Below are 15,496 nucleotides of genomic sequence, written 5' to 3' on the forward strand. Positions count from 1 at the left end.
GAAATACGTGCTACTATAGAAAAAGTTTCTTATACAAACACTTGAGGAAGAGGAGAAATTTCTGATAAACGAAATAACAAACAACAAATTAAATATTTTGAATATCAATCATGCAATTTAAATATTTGTTATTGATTTTTGTCTTTACTATTGTTTCAGCGGGTACTAATAAACAATTTCTTTATGTTAAAATTTTCCTTTTTTATATTAATTTTAATCTTTTAATAATATTATAAAAGCTTTGGGAGCGGAAGCGTGCATTGATTTCAAACGTGACGCAGACGCAGAAGAACGCAACGCAGATTCGGAAGCGTGGCGGAGTATAATTGAAGACATTTCTAAGGCGGTGACCATTAATTATGGAAAAGGAATATACAGCATAACAAGCAATAATTGTGAGCATCGTTCTGGACAATTTGATGGAAAATTTTGGAAACCCTCTTTTTGGTTATATAAAGAACTTAAAAGTGAAGCTGATGAATTTAATTATCAAAATTCATTTTATAAGGGTTATAAGAGTCATATAGGAAATTGTATTAGACGAGCTGGAGAAGTCGTAATTACACTCGTACTAAGCATCAGATTGAACAAGAGAAATTTGACGGAAGAATAGTATTACAACCAACTCCCTCCATGTAAGATCCAATAATGTCTCATGTTAATTTGGTCAAAAGTTGATTTAAATACACAAATTTTCTATTATTATTATTATTGTATATATGATGCGTACATTTCCTTTTTGTATTTTTAGTTCCTAGATTATTTAGTATTTATTGTTCAACACATATAATAGACGGGAACTGTACTTGTAAATTATAGAGTGGGACAAACTCCACTATAATGAATAATTAAAATAAATAAATTATACTTTCACACATTCACATATAGTAAAGTACATTCACATAGGTTATGACTAGGGATGCCAACGGTTGGTTCGATTCGGTTTCGGTTTTAAAATTGCAGTTTTTAACCAAAACCGAACTGACCGCAAAATTGACAAAATCGATTGCAAAACTACTGCAAAACCAATAAAATAAAGTTAGAAAGTGTTAAAATTATAGTTTTATTGAATAATGTCCTTTAAATTTACGCAATTTTTTACAATAATAACGCAAATTTTGCAATTTTTCAGAGAAACGAAAAATCACGTGATCAAACGCGTAAAGTTTTGCCAATAACAGATAATTCAAAATAAGAATACTATATAAAAATAATACTAAAGTAACTAAACCCAAATTTTAATGGTATTCTCGATGAAAGAAAACCATTTTTTTCAGAATGAAATTTACAGTTAACCGATCGGCTTTTCGACCGGTTCTTTTTATATATATAACCGATGGTTACTGTAACCGGTCGGTCTTGGACTGAAACCGAACCGATAACCGAACCAATAAAAACCGGTTATGATCGGTTATAACTGAACTTTTGGCATCCCTAATCCTACATCATACAAATTTTTTTGTATATTTTAAGAGTAGATATCAATTTTAATTTTTTGAAAATTCCTGAAACGAAAGATTTCTTTTATAGATAAAATGGTTCAATTTTAAAAAATTTTCAAAGTATGTAGAATAAAACAAAAATGGTAATACTAAGAAAAGTAAATAATTATAAGCTGTTAAAGATATCTTTTAAATCAAGTAAATTTTCTATTTCTTTTCTTGAAAAATACTTGTCTTGTCTTTAAAAGTTTCTGGAACATTTGAGAAAAATTTGTGATAATCTGGCAACAAATAACCCATTAAACTCATGTGTTGGAAAAGTAAGTTATTGTGTTTACATTATGTTTATTATATCCATATTGAATATATTCTATATTTGTTCTAAAAAAAGGAAATTAATCTGAATAAGTAAATAGGAATATACCATTTCAATAGAATTGAAAGTTGAGCATCATGTAGGTCATAAATTGAAGTCCGATATTCTATCCAAGTTGAAAAACTTCATAAGAGATGAATACAGGGAAGCCTTCAAATTTTGCTGGTAAGTGTACAGATGTCTCTTCTGATTGATCCATGAAGACAACTATAGCTTCCTTATCATCTATCAACGCTTCACACACATATGAAAAAGAAAATTTCTTAAATTGCATCCGAAATTTATCTTTAATCTCGCCAAGCAATTTAGAGCGGTGAGGATCTAATATTGGTTGGAATTCACGTTCACCAAGTTCTTTTGCTTCATTGTTTTTGATATATATCATAATGCGTTAGAGAAGATAATTCTTATTTTATTAATATTTCAAATATTTTAATATTCTTTCACATACTGGTTTCTTAACTCAGTAATGCTTCCTTTAATCATGCCCTTATCTTTGATAGAAACCAATCATAAAGATTTCCAGTAGACAGTATAAAATCTTTAAAGTGGATATCCGATTGGAGAATATACAGCTCGAGGTCAGTTAAACTATTACATGACATTTCTATATTTTCAGCAGACGTGAGGATGACAAGGAACTTCTTTTCATAGATATCTTTAATCTAACCCAAAAAAAAATTATGTTCAGAATAGCTTGTCATAATGATTCACAATAATACTAGTGGTAAATAATACAAACTTTGCACTCATATGTAAATTTTACACCTTAACGGAATCTATCGTATAACAATAGATTTCCCTGTTCGATATATTTTTCATCATAAAGTTGTTTTAGCGAAATATCAACCATAATTACAAATTTTGAATTTTGTGCTGCTAGGAAAGGCTGCTAGGAAAGGTAAAAGATTCTGATGATTTATTAAAAATTTTATCAGTAGATCGATTGGGGAAATTGAGCCTTAATCAATACTTTTTATGTATTTTCCTTGCATAAACTTTTATGCAAATTGTGTAAGATATTGTAATATTGTATCAATATTAATTATTATTAAAATTAAGGTTTAAACCAACTAAAATTGTATCATTTAAGCATATAATTCTAATTGTTATACAAATTTAGTAAACACTAATATTTTTTAGTCATAATAGTACTATTGATTACTCATAATGAAATGAATCCAAAATCTCTAAGAATTACTAACCAAATTTTATCTTGTTTAAACCTAATATCATGTATAAATTAATAAACTTATCAAATTTGAGGTTAATACAGATTTATTTTAAAAAATAATAGGATGCAACATGTGATATTTTTATTATATGTTTATATTTTATAATACAAAATTTCTTAGTTATTAACCAATATGATCAAAATCAATATATGTATTTTAATTAAAAAAATGATATGGTAAAACATACTTAGTAAAAGCATTATTAGAATATTCAAGTAACTTATCTTAATTAAATTATGTCTTTGCAGTCAGTTTCTGGGCTTAAATTGGTGCAATAACATGTGAAACAAATTTCTGTAAGATATAAAAAGAACATGATGCGCATAAATGATGTAAGTTGACGTAAATCATCTCATAAGCCTTACTATTCATTTCATCGATCAGGAATGGAAAATGCAACATTTTCTTTTGGATATTATTTCATTTAATAGAAATAATTATTGCGTAAAGTTGACATAATAGTAAAAAACTAAAAATATAATTTCGGTTATGTTGGCGTTAAGTTGATTAATTTATCTTGCTCATTTACCAGTTTATGACCCTCGGGCATGTCTCGTGTAGATAATGTTAAAGTGCGTATAACTTTTAGATACTGGCTGGCATTATTATAATTCCGGCCCCTGAAAGAGATGCTTAGAGCTAATAGTAAATTTTTTTGCTACGCCTTACCTATAAAGGGTAATATTGTTACACAATTACTAAAATATAAAATAATGAAATTTTTTTTTTAAAAAAAAAAGGAAAAAAAAATGGTTTTCAACGAAGATATACTTTCTCAAATATTTGAAGAAATAGATGATAAAAATTCTCTCTATTCATGCCTTTTTGTTAATAGAACTTGGTGTGTAACAGCTGTACCAATTTTATGGAGAAACCCTAATCCTCATTATAATTTTAATCTTTTTGTTTTATATATCTTTTATTCTATTAAATCAATGAAAGTATTATTTGATATATTACTTTTACTACATTTATTAGAGGAATCAAGAGATACTTTTAAAAACCAAGGAATTGATATTAATTATCTTATCACAGAAAAATATAAGCGTCCTTTATTTAATTATGTTAATTTCTGGAAATATTTGAATTTAACATTTATAGACAATATGATTTATAATAGTGGGATTAAAAGTCCAAGGTATCTATTATGAGAAACGAGATATTAAAGTTATTCGTTAATAAAAATATAAGCTTTATTCATCTTACTATTTTAAAGAATTCAAGTTATAAACTACAGAATACAGAATATCAATTACATCATATTTCAGGATTTGAATGTTGCTTTTCAAAACTTGAACCCATTCATTGTAATAATGTTATCATCGATAATATTTTGGAAGAATTAGTTAAAATATGTAAATCAATTAAGAAGCTAAGATTCGATATTATTTGTCAAACTGTTGATTAAGCATGCAGATACTATTCAATGTTTGAAAATTAATCGTATACCTATTTTGGGGCATAAGACTTATTTTGTAGATTTATTAAGGTTAGAAATTGTGTTTAGCAGATTTCGGGACGGTTTATATGTAGAAAATTTATCATTATATATTTTAAAAATTTTAAAATTTCGATTAGTTTCATCTTATATTATGACAAAAATAATGGAAAACACAAAGGGACACCTTTCTGAAATTAGCTTATTTTATAATGATTATATTTATGATTATGGAATTAAAAAAATTATACAAGCAATATATATCAAAATTGTCCAAATCTTAAATATTTTAAATTATCATATAATATTGAATTACTTATCTCAGAATTGGAAAATTTATTAATTAATTGTAAATTTTTAAATGGATTAGTAATTGATAATTCTTATATGGACGAACTATTTATATTATTGACTAAATCATCGCCAATTACTTTGTTCAAGTTTGAATTTTTTACTTATTGGGTTAATTTGAAATATATAAAATTATTTCTTGACAATTGGAAAGATAGAAACCCTATGTTATTAAAATTAAATATAAGAGACAAGGAAATAAAGCAGCAATTAGAAGATTTAGTCAAAGAATATAAAGTAAGAGGAGTAATTAAAAAATATTCCATTGGTCATAGTAAAATAAATATTAATGAAGATTTTAATTGGAATTAAAAAATTTTTATACATAAAATTGTTATGTATTGAATATTATTATGTTTTCTGTAAGAAATTAGTATTAAATATTATAAGTTTAAAAAGTTTTAGTAATTATATAAAGAATTACTCATAATCACTTAGTATTCTAACAAAAAGTTCCTTGAATCAAATATATAATAATAAAGTGTAATTGATAAAGCTCTTTTCACCTGCTCAGACAATTCTTAAAGGTATCTCTAAAAAAGATGCAACTTGTTTTAAATCATAATAAGCAACAAAATTTACTATACTAATTTTGATTCTAATCTGTACATTCATGATTCCTTCTATTCTTGAGGAGTTTTGATGAAAAAACGTATTATAGTAATATAAATAATTGTTAGAAATATACTATCAAAGATGAGGATGAGCATTTATTGAATTGTTAAATAACTTCATCCAAGACTATATTGTTTTGCAAATTTACTACCCCATTTTTATTATATAGATAAAAGAATGATTATGCATCGCTCCGTGTGTTACGGTGCAAATTTATGAAGGAATTTTCCTCCTTCTGTTAGTAATTTCAATAAGTCAATGAAAATATTATTCAATGTAATACTTTTACATTTATCAGAAGAATCAAGAGAATCAAGGAAACCTATATTACTAGGTTTAAACAACGAAAGTTATTGTAACGAGACAATAAAGCAACAATTATTAAAAGATTTAGCCCAATATAAAAGCAAAAGAATTAAAAAAAATATTTCATTGGCATTTCTGAAGATTTTGAGTGATTTTATAAGATATTTTTTTTTATGCATAGATAATTGTTATTTTATATTTGATAATATTCTTATTTTATAAACTTATTAAATGTAATATTTGCGATACTTGCGATATTTGTAATACCGATATTTACTATAACAACTCTCCATCCAGAGTTAAATTATTAATCATCTCGTCATAATTATCACTACTCACGAAATAAATGATATTCCCCTTTATATAATTAGGTTTTATTTATATATTGATATTTAATAATTCGACATTGCTGTTTACAAAATATTTATAATTTAAAAAGTACAGTGTATTGCGAAATGTGATGGTATTCAAAGCCTTATATAACCAACTTTTCTTAAAATTATCATTATATATGCGATGCTACTTACAGTACACGTGCTAGTCGATCAGAAAGACAATTTCAGTCGAAATTATAAACATAATTATTACTTCTTAATAACTTACTGAGAATTTAAAGAAATTGGATTGAAATTAATAATCTTTAAATGTTAATAATATTTAAAAATATTTGTATACAAAAAAATATTTCAATACTTACATTAAATTTCAAATATAATAAAGTTAATAGTTAATTTGATCTATATTAGGTACATATTTAAAATCTTTAATTACTCCATTACTTTTATATTTATCAATCAATCTTGTATAATCCTCTCCTATGTAAATAGAATCAATAGTAAGTATAGAAAGTGCAGGTCTACATCTCCATTTTTTAAAGAATTCCTCCAAATTTTTTAAAGAAAATCTAAATTCATCACCAAATCTAAATTCTTTTAAATTAGTTGGTGCTGATTTAACTAATACTTTTAATAATTCTTCTCCATTTTTTAAAATTTTCTCATTACTAATTTCTGTTTCAAACGTAACTACTAATAATGACTTCAAATTTTTACAAACTTTTAGTAATTCTTCAAATTCAGCGAAATGTTCCTTTGATGACAAAAAAATAATAGACAAATATTCAATTAAAGGACAATTTTTATAAATTGCACGAATAAAATTTAGAGAATTTTCAGGATAATTACACTCGATAGAATCATAAGGTCTAAATAAAATTTTTTTAAGACGTCCTCCACCATTTTCAATTATATTAGAAAATATATTTAAACTATTATATTCTATATTAAGGATTTCTAATTCATGAAAAGCCTGAATTTTCAATTGCTTTAAATTTTCTAGAGTAAAATAAAGAAAATCTTCAATTATTAATGTTTTTAATTTATAGAATTTTGAAAGTATCTCTTGTAATAATGTGTGTCCAATATCATCTACATATTTGATGAATATTCTTAAATAATTGAGACTGTATGCCTTCTTTTCTAGAGCAAGAAGAATTTCTTCATAAGGATCTTCATCAAGATAATCATCATAAAGATCATCTACCCATTCAAAATGCTTTAAATTTTTCTGAACTTCAATCAATTTAGCAATTCCATTATTAGGTCGTGTTTCTATATTATCAATGATAAATCTTTGTATATATTGACAGAATTGTGATAGTCCATAAAAGTATGATGAATCAATAGACGTATCACATCTTAATTCACAAAGCGATTCAAGGCGAATCTTAGATTCCGGAAAATAAAATATTTGATGTTTAATTGATTTCATATCTAAATACTTCAATTCTGGACATTTTTTCATAAAAAGATAGTAAAACTCTTGCTGTATAAAAAATTGATTATAAGTTGAAGATGATCCAATAGAAATTATACTATTTATAGTGTTTACATTGATACTTCTGCAAAAGGATAAATAATCAAATAAGAGTGATTTGTCTAAAACTGGAGGTAATTGAATTCTTTGTTCTGTTACGAATTTTTTAATATTATCAAATATATAGTGAGAAATAATGATGTATAGATAACTTTTTTTTCTATAATTAATACCACTATAGGACCAGGGGTTCCTCCATAAAACTGGAACTGCAACTTCACACCAAAGTCTATTAACCATTAGGCATGAAAAGAGGGATTTTGAATCATCTTGTAATTCTTCAAATATTAGCAAAAGAACATCTTTATTAAGAAAGGACATTTTTTTATTCAAAAATAAATAAATAAATAAATAAAGCGTTTAAGTTGTAAAAGAATTTTTAAATATCAAAAAAAAAATTTTTTCCATTTATGTAATAAAATACCGGAATCGAATTCCGTCAATTTGTCCAAATTGGGTTATTCTGTGTACCATAGGGCATAGGATTATCACATACATTATGTCATTTTGATCAATGATTTACAACATTAATAAATAAACATATATATTACGATAATGGTGTAGTTAGCCGAAAAACGGGACCGAATTCCTGATTGGCGATCATCCGGACCCGGTTTAATCGCAGAAAACCCTCTGGAATTCCACGACGATCTACGCCTGACACGTTGTGGCCAATTATTTTTCGTAATATTAATATTACGCCCAAATATCTGGTTTTAAGATTTTATTGTTGTACATCGTCATGTGCCGAATGGATTATCACCAACTACCCCAACGGCACCCAGAAAATTCTTCGAACTCGGCCGGCGTTATGCACTGACACGTGATCGAAGAATTTAGAATGTGATGAATAAAACGTGACAAATAGAATTTCATCTACTTGAAAAATCTAAGTCCCTCAGATAAATATAAACAGTGAAACTCGGACAGGGTGTGACGATGTGATAAATAAAAACAGATCACGTGATCTAAGAATTTTTCTGGGTGCTGTTGGGTTATATGTTATGATACGGATTTTTGTAAAATTATCTTCTAAAAATATTTTAAAGTTTAAAAATTCCGTATACATTCCGTATGATTAATTTTTTCTGTATACATTTCTTATACATTAGTTTTTTTAAAAAATGTTCAAAAATGAATTGCTTATTAAATATACGGAATTTGTATACGGAATCTATAGAAACGTACAAAAAATGTATACAAAACGTATCCTTTCCGTATACATATTTCTTATAGGGTGTCTTCTTACTTTGTTAAAAAAAAACTTTAAAAGAACACTATTATATTGATGTACGACACTTTAGTCGAATTTTTTTCAACTATTTTTGTAGCACTTCTTTTTTCGATATCTTTTTACTTCCTGATAAAAACCTCAACAAAAAATAGAGACACACAAAATAAGAAAATTTATATCTCTTTTGTATAACTTTTTTTTCTCTTGACCTGCATGAAATTGCATTGTCAACTATTAAAATCGTAATTATGAAAAATTTAATCTTCGAGTAATTATTTAATGGGAAGGATTTGGAATATTTTTTTTACTTCAATATGAAATTTATAACAAATTTTGGATAAGGACACATACTGGTTACTAATATATTATTATTTATTACAAGGTAGTGATTGTATCCGGTAAGTATCCGGATAAAAAAATTCGTCACCGTTAAGGATTTTCATATCTGGATATCTGTTTAAATAAACCGGATAACATCCGGATAGCATCCGGATAAACCCGTTAATTTCGCGGATAGCTAAAGGATTTTTTAATGGTTTCTTAGCAGATATCTGAAAATAATCCGTCAATATCATGTATCAATTGTATAAATTTTAAATCCAAGTAATTTAATTATATATTATCGGTTTGACGGGACCGTTCATGCAATTTTTATAATAAACTCCCGTTACTATCCAATAATTTTATTATTATGCTAATACATAGTAATTAATATTACTGTTTAGTAAGACTGTAAGAGTTAAATAAAATCAAAAAAGAAATCAGTCACGGGCTTAAACACGAGTTTAATAAAGTTTGAGTATAAGTAAGAATTAAATTAATGTAATCCAAAAAATTTAATTGGTAAACGGTGAACCGGAGTCACGTGATACTCATGATACTCATCCGGATCGTCAACTAAAAAAAAATCTATCCGGGATATCCATTTTTATCGGATATCCTTTAGCTTAACCGGATATGATGAATCCGGATACAATCATTACTACAAGGAGCAATTGATTACACGCGTACCGACAATTTTGATAATTCAAGATTCCCCCTCCGGGAGGAAAAAGTCACTGTGGCAATAGATATATTGCTCATTGTACTTTTAACTCTTGATTATGAAGGGAGTACATATTGCTATCAGGGTTGCACATTAATAAATGGATTCTTTTATCTTTGTAATTTGTCTTTTGTTAACTCATGATAATATTATGTGCAAATGATATTATAAAATTCCTTTTTATTATTTTATTTATTTGTTTAATAATTTTTATTACGATAATATTTTTTTTTCAACAAATCTTGTCTATATCATATGACATAAGCAGGTTAAATTTTGTTCCTGGTTTAACTTTTACGTACTTTTATGTCGTAGATATAATGTAACATGAAATTATAATATACTGTAATATAAAATACTAATAAAGTACTTTTTGAAATGAAAGAATGATAAAAAATAAATTCTAAGTAAAAAAATTTTTAAAATTACTGCGTCATATCCTATTCATAAATAAACTTCTTGTTTATATAATTATATAAACCAGAAGATCGTCATACGAAATTCTGAAAATATCAGTGAATGATTTTTTTAAAAAAAATTAATAATTATCGTACGTGTATTTCTTTTTCTTTTTTCTCACAATGGATAATGGATTTTTTTGTCTTGTTTGATGGTCAATTTCAATATTCAAAAAAGTCAAACAATTATATTCGGTATTTATCTCTTTGCAAAAAAAAAAGAAAAACAATTATTAATAATTAACATAACTAACTTTTAATATTGTCATTAGTATTCATTCTTTAAATATCCCTGACAGTTTTATTTATTCAGAAAAGTGTCAATCTAAATATACAAAACTGGTAGCAACATCTTTTATCACGGCTCTCAATGATGCGTTGAAATGTTTGGCAGAATATGCAAGCAATATACCTTCAATAATTCTTGATACGTTGCAACTTATTTTTTGATATGGATTATCGCGAATTTGATATAAAGGGCAATCCTAATATTTAATTTCGTCATTTTCGTGCGCATACCGAAGACAAAATAGATAATAATTGGATTCGTGGACTTACTAATATGCTCAACAATTTAATAGAGTACAGAAAGAATGTGATATCGCCGGTACGATAAACAATTCATTTGTATAAGTTACCATTCTATTAACTAATTCCAAATTGTTTCTTTTTTTACGAGTTATGTTTCTAAATATTGGCCGATCGCAGTGTCTCTATTGACTTTTTTGTACTTTTTATTATTTGGAAAAAACATATCGATATACACAAGTCGAATATAATAATTTCCAAATAGATTTGAGACATATCTTGGACAATTACGTGAAATTTCGAAGAAAAAACAACAAAAGACTTCATTGGTAAAAAAAAAAAATTCTTTGGGGTTTCAACAAAAATAAAAATGTTTTTGTTTAAACAATATTAACATTATAGATTAGCTAACATCGAGTTTCTCCAAGGTCACTTAGAAAATTTTGTAATATATTTGTAGGAAATACATGATTTATTAGAAACTCAATTAGAAGAATTAAATAATAAGTAAGATAATGAAACGTTTAAAGCCGCCGGATATTGCAATTGGGTAGGCATTTGATTATTTTTTATTATATGGATTCAAAATTGATTGGCCAATTTCTTAAAAATTTCTTTTCTCCAGCGATGTATCTTCCATTATTGCGATTGCAACATTTAATTTAGGTAATTTGAAGGTATGTATAGTAACAATTTGACAAATGAGATTCGAATAATTTATTTAAACAAACAAACAATTTTATATTTCAGAAATTTGCTAGTGCTATTTCTAGTAGAGTATTTGGTGGTACGGCGTTACATAAAATTATCAATATAAAAAGACTTCAGAAATTTATTGGTGAACATAATGAAGTTCAAAAAACTATCAAAGGTCCACAAGAATTCTTGAACGTAGTACAAAAAATATGTAGATGATGTTTAAGTTGACCGACTCAGAAATTCCATTCATTTTTTACCAATTTAAAACATTTCATGATAAAGTCGACGAATTTCAAACGAAAATCGTAAAAAAACAATAATATTTATTTTTTATGTATTTCGATTTGTTTTACATATTTTTTTTCACCAGCTTTTTTCTTCAATTTTATTGTGATATTTTTTATATTATTTAAACTTTTATTTTATGTAATATATGAAATATGTACTTTATATTTATAACGATATGAATATAAGAATTGTATAAATAAACAATAAAGTTAGCTATAAATAATTTGTGGAATATAAATTGCGGTATTGCTTGGGATAGTACTGTACAAACGTTTTCGTTATATGTTTGACATTTTTTTCATGCGAAAATTTTATTGAACGACCAAAACAATTTCAATGTCAACGTGCAAAGTATGATCATACGATCATTCGGTTTATAAAAGATTTGAGTTTAATCCAATTATTCGAGTTAAGCTCAAGACGAGTTTGGGTTATTTAAATATTCAACTTATATACACAAAAGTTGGTTATATAATTACTCGGACCATTGGACGTAAGGAGTACCGAGTGTTATTTCATACATGGCATTAAGTAATAACATGATTCAATTTTATTCCAATATATTTATTAATTGTAAAAGTTTAGAAGAAGGATGTTATAAAGTTTAAAAATCAAGATTAATATGTAATTGTAAATTATAAATTTCAATTATCGATTTTGACGTGTTTTCCTAATTTAATTAAAAAAAGTTATTAATGATAAATAAGCAATTTAATAAATAATACAAGTTCACTTACCAATATTTTGAGTTTCAATTTTTAATTCTTCAAAGTTACGTTTCCTTGAAGAATTCACAGTTGAGATCGGCTTGCTAATAGTATAAATTGCGTTTGAATGTTGATTATTCAACGAAGATTCTTGAATGTTTGATGAAGATAACCTAAAAAAATTAATGAATCCAATATATTTTACTATATTTTATGGATTTTTTTATTTGATGATTTTACATTACCTTTGTGTATTTATATCTATATCAAAATCATTTTCTTTTGTAATATAATGTTCTAAAATAAAGCAAAAGGAATTTAGTTATTCAAATTACTATTATATTATGGACTGCCATCGAAAATAATTAAATAAAAATGGGTTAATTCTCTAAGTAATATAACGTAACAGTACCTTGTTTAATACTATGCATTATTGTGGATGAATTTATAGTTGAAGATTTAGATATCCAAGAATTTAATGCTCTACTTGTAAAAATCGCTTTTGGGTGAGATTTTTGACTAAATTCAGGACCGAGTTTCTTTAATTGTATTAATTCTAATCTTTTTTTTTCAGCTTGTTCAAATATTTCTGTAAATTCTTTACGAAAACTAGGTGAAATTTCAAAAGTAGTATTGTACCATTTAAAAATAGGAATCAAAAATTCATTAATAATAGGTCTTTTTGAAGGATCAGAATTCCAACATTGTCTCATTAAATTAGCAAAACATTCAGGAGTATCATTCGTAATTTCAGGTCGTTTTCCATCAATAATTTCATAAATAAGATCAATGTTATGTTCAACATCAGCAAAAGGTTTACAGCCCGTTGTAAGTTCCCACATAATCATACCCAAACTGTATATATCAGATTCTTTTGAAAATTTACCCCCTTTAAATATTTCTGGTGCAATATAAGGTATTACTCCATATATTTCATTATTTAATGATGTATTTTCTGCAGGTTGTGATAATCCCAAGTCCCCAATCCTCCAACGTTTATATAACAATAATATATTTCCACTATGAAGATCTCGATGTATATAGTTATTTTCATGAATATTTTGAAGTCTATAGTAGGAAATGGTAATTAGCGAACTTAAACATAAATAATAACAAATTAATATTGAAAATAAATACCCTAATGAAATATCCAATAATATTTTTACTTTGTTCGGCCATGTAATATTAACGAAGTTCTTTTGCAAATAACCATGTAAATTTCCACCATTTGCATATGTCATTATTATCATATAATCTTCTGTTACAGGATCTTGTGTAATGCCACGACAACCAATAACGAAAAATTTTGAAGTATGACAAAGTGATTTTATCTAAATATGAATAAAATAATTAGAAAACATTAATAGTTAATTCGTGATCCGCCAGTGAACCATAAAACTTGGCTATTAAATTCCGGTGAAAGTTATATATATATTTACTAATAGCACGGAATCTACAGTTCCGCCAATGCAAGGTACAAATTACTAAAATATTATATGAAAACTAATATTATAGGCATAAAAATATGCCATTTGGCTATCTTAATAATAAAAGACCGGTAAAAATTTTAAGCACCAAAAGACACTTTCATAAGAGCTGAAAATTTGAATTTGAAAAAAAAGAAAAATTTAGTATTTTAAAATTTTAAAGATAACTCATCATCTAGTGGTCGTATGAAAATAAAATTTGGTTTATCGGATTCGTCTCATTGAGACGCATCTAATGGTAATGATTTTATGTCTTTATGACCAATAGAAGGCGAGTTATCCCATATTTTTTCTCCAGAATCGCAGATTCTAAATTATTGATAAAAATATATATGAACTTATCACCGCCTTTTAATAGTCAAATTTTATGGTTCACTGGCGGATCACGAATTAAATCTTACATTACATTTACTTACCTCATTTAAAAAATATTTACTGATATTTTGTGAATTGAAAAATCTTTTTATAGCAACAATTTCACTATGATAAACAGTTGCTTTATATACAGTACCAAATCCTCCTTCTGCTATTTTTTCTAAACTTTTAATTTGAGAATATGGAACCCATCTCACCCTTTCTTTTCTAATAAATTCATAAATATTTAAAGAATGAGAAATTTCATTATATTTATTCAAATGATTAAAAAATATATTAGTTTGTTCATTGATATTTGTAATATCAATAGTAATAAATGATATTCTTTTACATTTCCTACATTGAGATTGATCTGTGTTTGTAAAAATGAGATTTGTCGTTAAACAATATCTACATCCATTATAAGTTATATGACAATATAAACACATTTTTTGACAATCTGTTAAATATTTTAATTCTAGATAACAAATTCTACATTTATCATAATTATCCCACCATGGTAAATGAATAATCGAAATATTCAAAAAATTCTGGGATGATATGATGGTCAAATTTGGTTCTACCAGTTCATAAGAAACTAGATAACAATCTGGACATACATAATTTAATATTAAATCTGTAATCAATTTTCCACATAAGTTACAATAGTTACAATAGTCACAATATGTTTTTCTATTAAATTTGAATAATAAATCATTTGAAACTATTTGTCTAAAATATAAAACTTCAGAGCAATATTCACACCATTCTTGAATGTTTTTTGTACTAATTACTTCATGTTTAATACATTTATTAGTTTTATTTGTATTTATACATACATCCAAGTATGTATTATTATCCGTTGTACATTTAATATATTGAAAAAAACAATTTTTACAATATTTTTGTTTGAATTCAAGCGTCTCGGAATACTTATTTTCACAATAATTACATTTTTCCTCGTTAATCTTAAAAGGAATAAAAAAAGCAGGTACAGGACTAGTTTTTAATCTTGGTGTTGGATCAAATGAGTCATTATTTTTATTTATAAGTTCCAT

General features: G+C 25.9%; 6 protein-coding genes across 6 annotated transcripts; 3 read left to right on the plus strand and 3 right to left on the minus strand.

Moving 5' to 3' along the window:
- Positions 1-888, plus strand: OCT59_013006 (uncharacterized protein). Its single transcript, XM_066140537.1, has 2 exons — positions 1-162; positions 240-888. The coding sequence occupies exons 1-2, from the start codon at positions 111-113 to the stop codon at positions 611-613; spliced, it is 426 nt and encodes a 141-aa protein (XP_066001415.1). The 5' UTR covers positions 1-110; the 3' UTR covers positions 614-888.
- Positions 889-1,924: 1,036 nt separating this feature from the next.
- Positions 1,925-2,203, minus strand: OCT59_013007 (uncharacterized protein; the record flags this gene model as incomplete). Its single annotated transcript, XM_025326672.2, has 1 exon — positions 1,925-2,203. One exon carries the CDS (start codon positions 2,201-2,203, stop codon positions 1,925-1,927), a length of 279 nt encoding a protein of 92 aa, XP_025174992.2.
- Positions 2,204-3,802: 1,599 nt separating this feature from the next.
- Positions 3,803-4,461, plus strand: OCT59_013008 (uncharacterized protein; the record flags this gene model as incomplete). The annotated part of the gene is made up of 2 exons (XM_025326671.2): positions 3,803-4,191; positions 4,278-4,461. 2 exons carry the CDS (start codon positions 3,803-3,805, stop codon positions 4,459-4,461), a joined length of 573 nt encoding a protein of 190 aa, XP_025174991.2.
- A 2,022-nt stretch (positions 4,462-6,483) lies between these two features.
- On the minus strand, positions 6,484-7,959 carry OCT59_013009 (uncharacterized protein; the record flags this gene model as incomplete). The annotated part of the gene is made up of 1 exon (XM_066140538.1): positions 6,484-7,959. The coding sequence occupies one exon, from the start codon at positions 7,957-7,959 to the stop codon at positions 6,484-6,486; it is 1,476 nt and encodes a 491-aa protein (XP_066001416.1).
- A 3,459-nt stretch (positions 7,960-11,418) lies between these two features.
- On the plus strand, positions 11,419-11,818 carry OCT59_013010 (uncharacterized protein; the record flags this gene model as incomplete). The annotated part of the gene is made up of 3 exons (XM_066140539.1): positions 11,419-11,453; positions 11,529-11,580; positions 11,654-11,818. The coding sequence occupies 3 exons, from the start codon at positions 11,419-11,421 to the stop codon at positions 11,816-11,818; spliced, it is 252 nt and encodes an 83-aa protein (XP_066001417.1).
- Positions 11,819-12,534: 716 nt separating this feature from the next.
- On the minus strand, positions 12,535-15,496 carry OCT59_013011 (uncharacterized protein; the record flags this gene model as incomplete). The annotated part of the gene is made up of 6 exons (XM_066140540.1): positions 12,535-12,560; positions 12,628-12,770; positions 12,843-12,894; positions 13,010-13,275; positions 13,735-13,928; positions 14,501-15,496. The coding sequence occupies 6 exons, from the start codon at positions 15,494-15,496 to the stop codon at positions 12,535-12,537; spliced, it is 1,677 nt and encodes a 558-aa protein (XP_066001418.1).

This window comes from Rhizophagus irregularis, chromosome 20 (genome assembly GCF_026210795.1).
Source record: "Rhizophagus irregularis chromosome 20, complete sequence".
NCBI classification, from domain to species: domain Eukaryota; kingdom Fungi; phylum Glomeromycota; class Glomeromycetes; order Glomerales; family Glomeraceae; genus Rhizophagus; species Rhizophagus irregularis.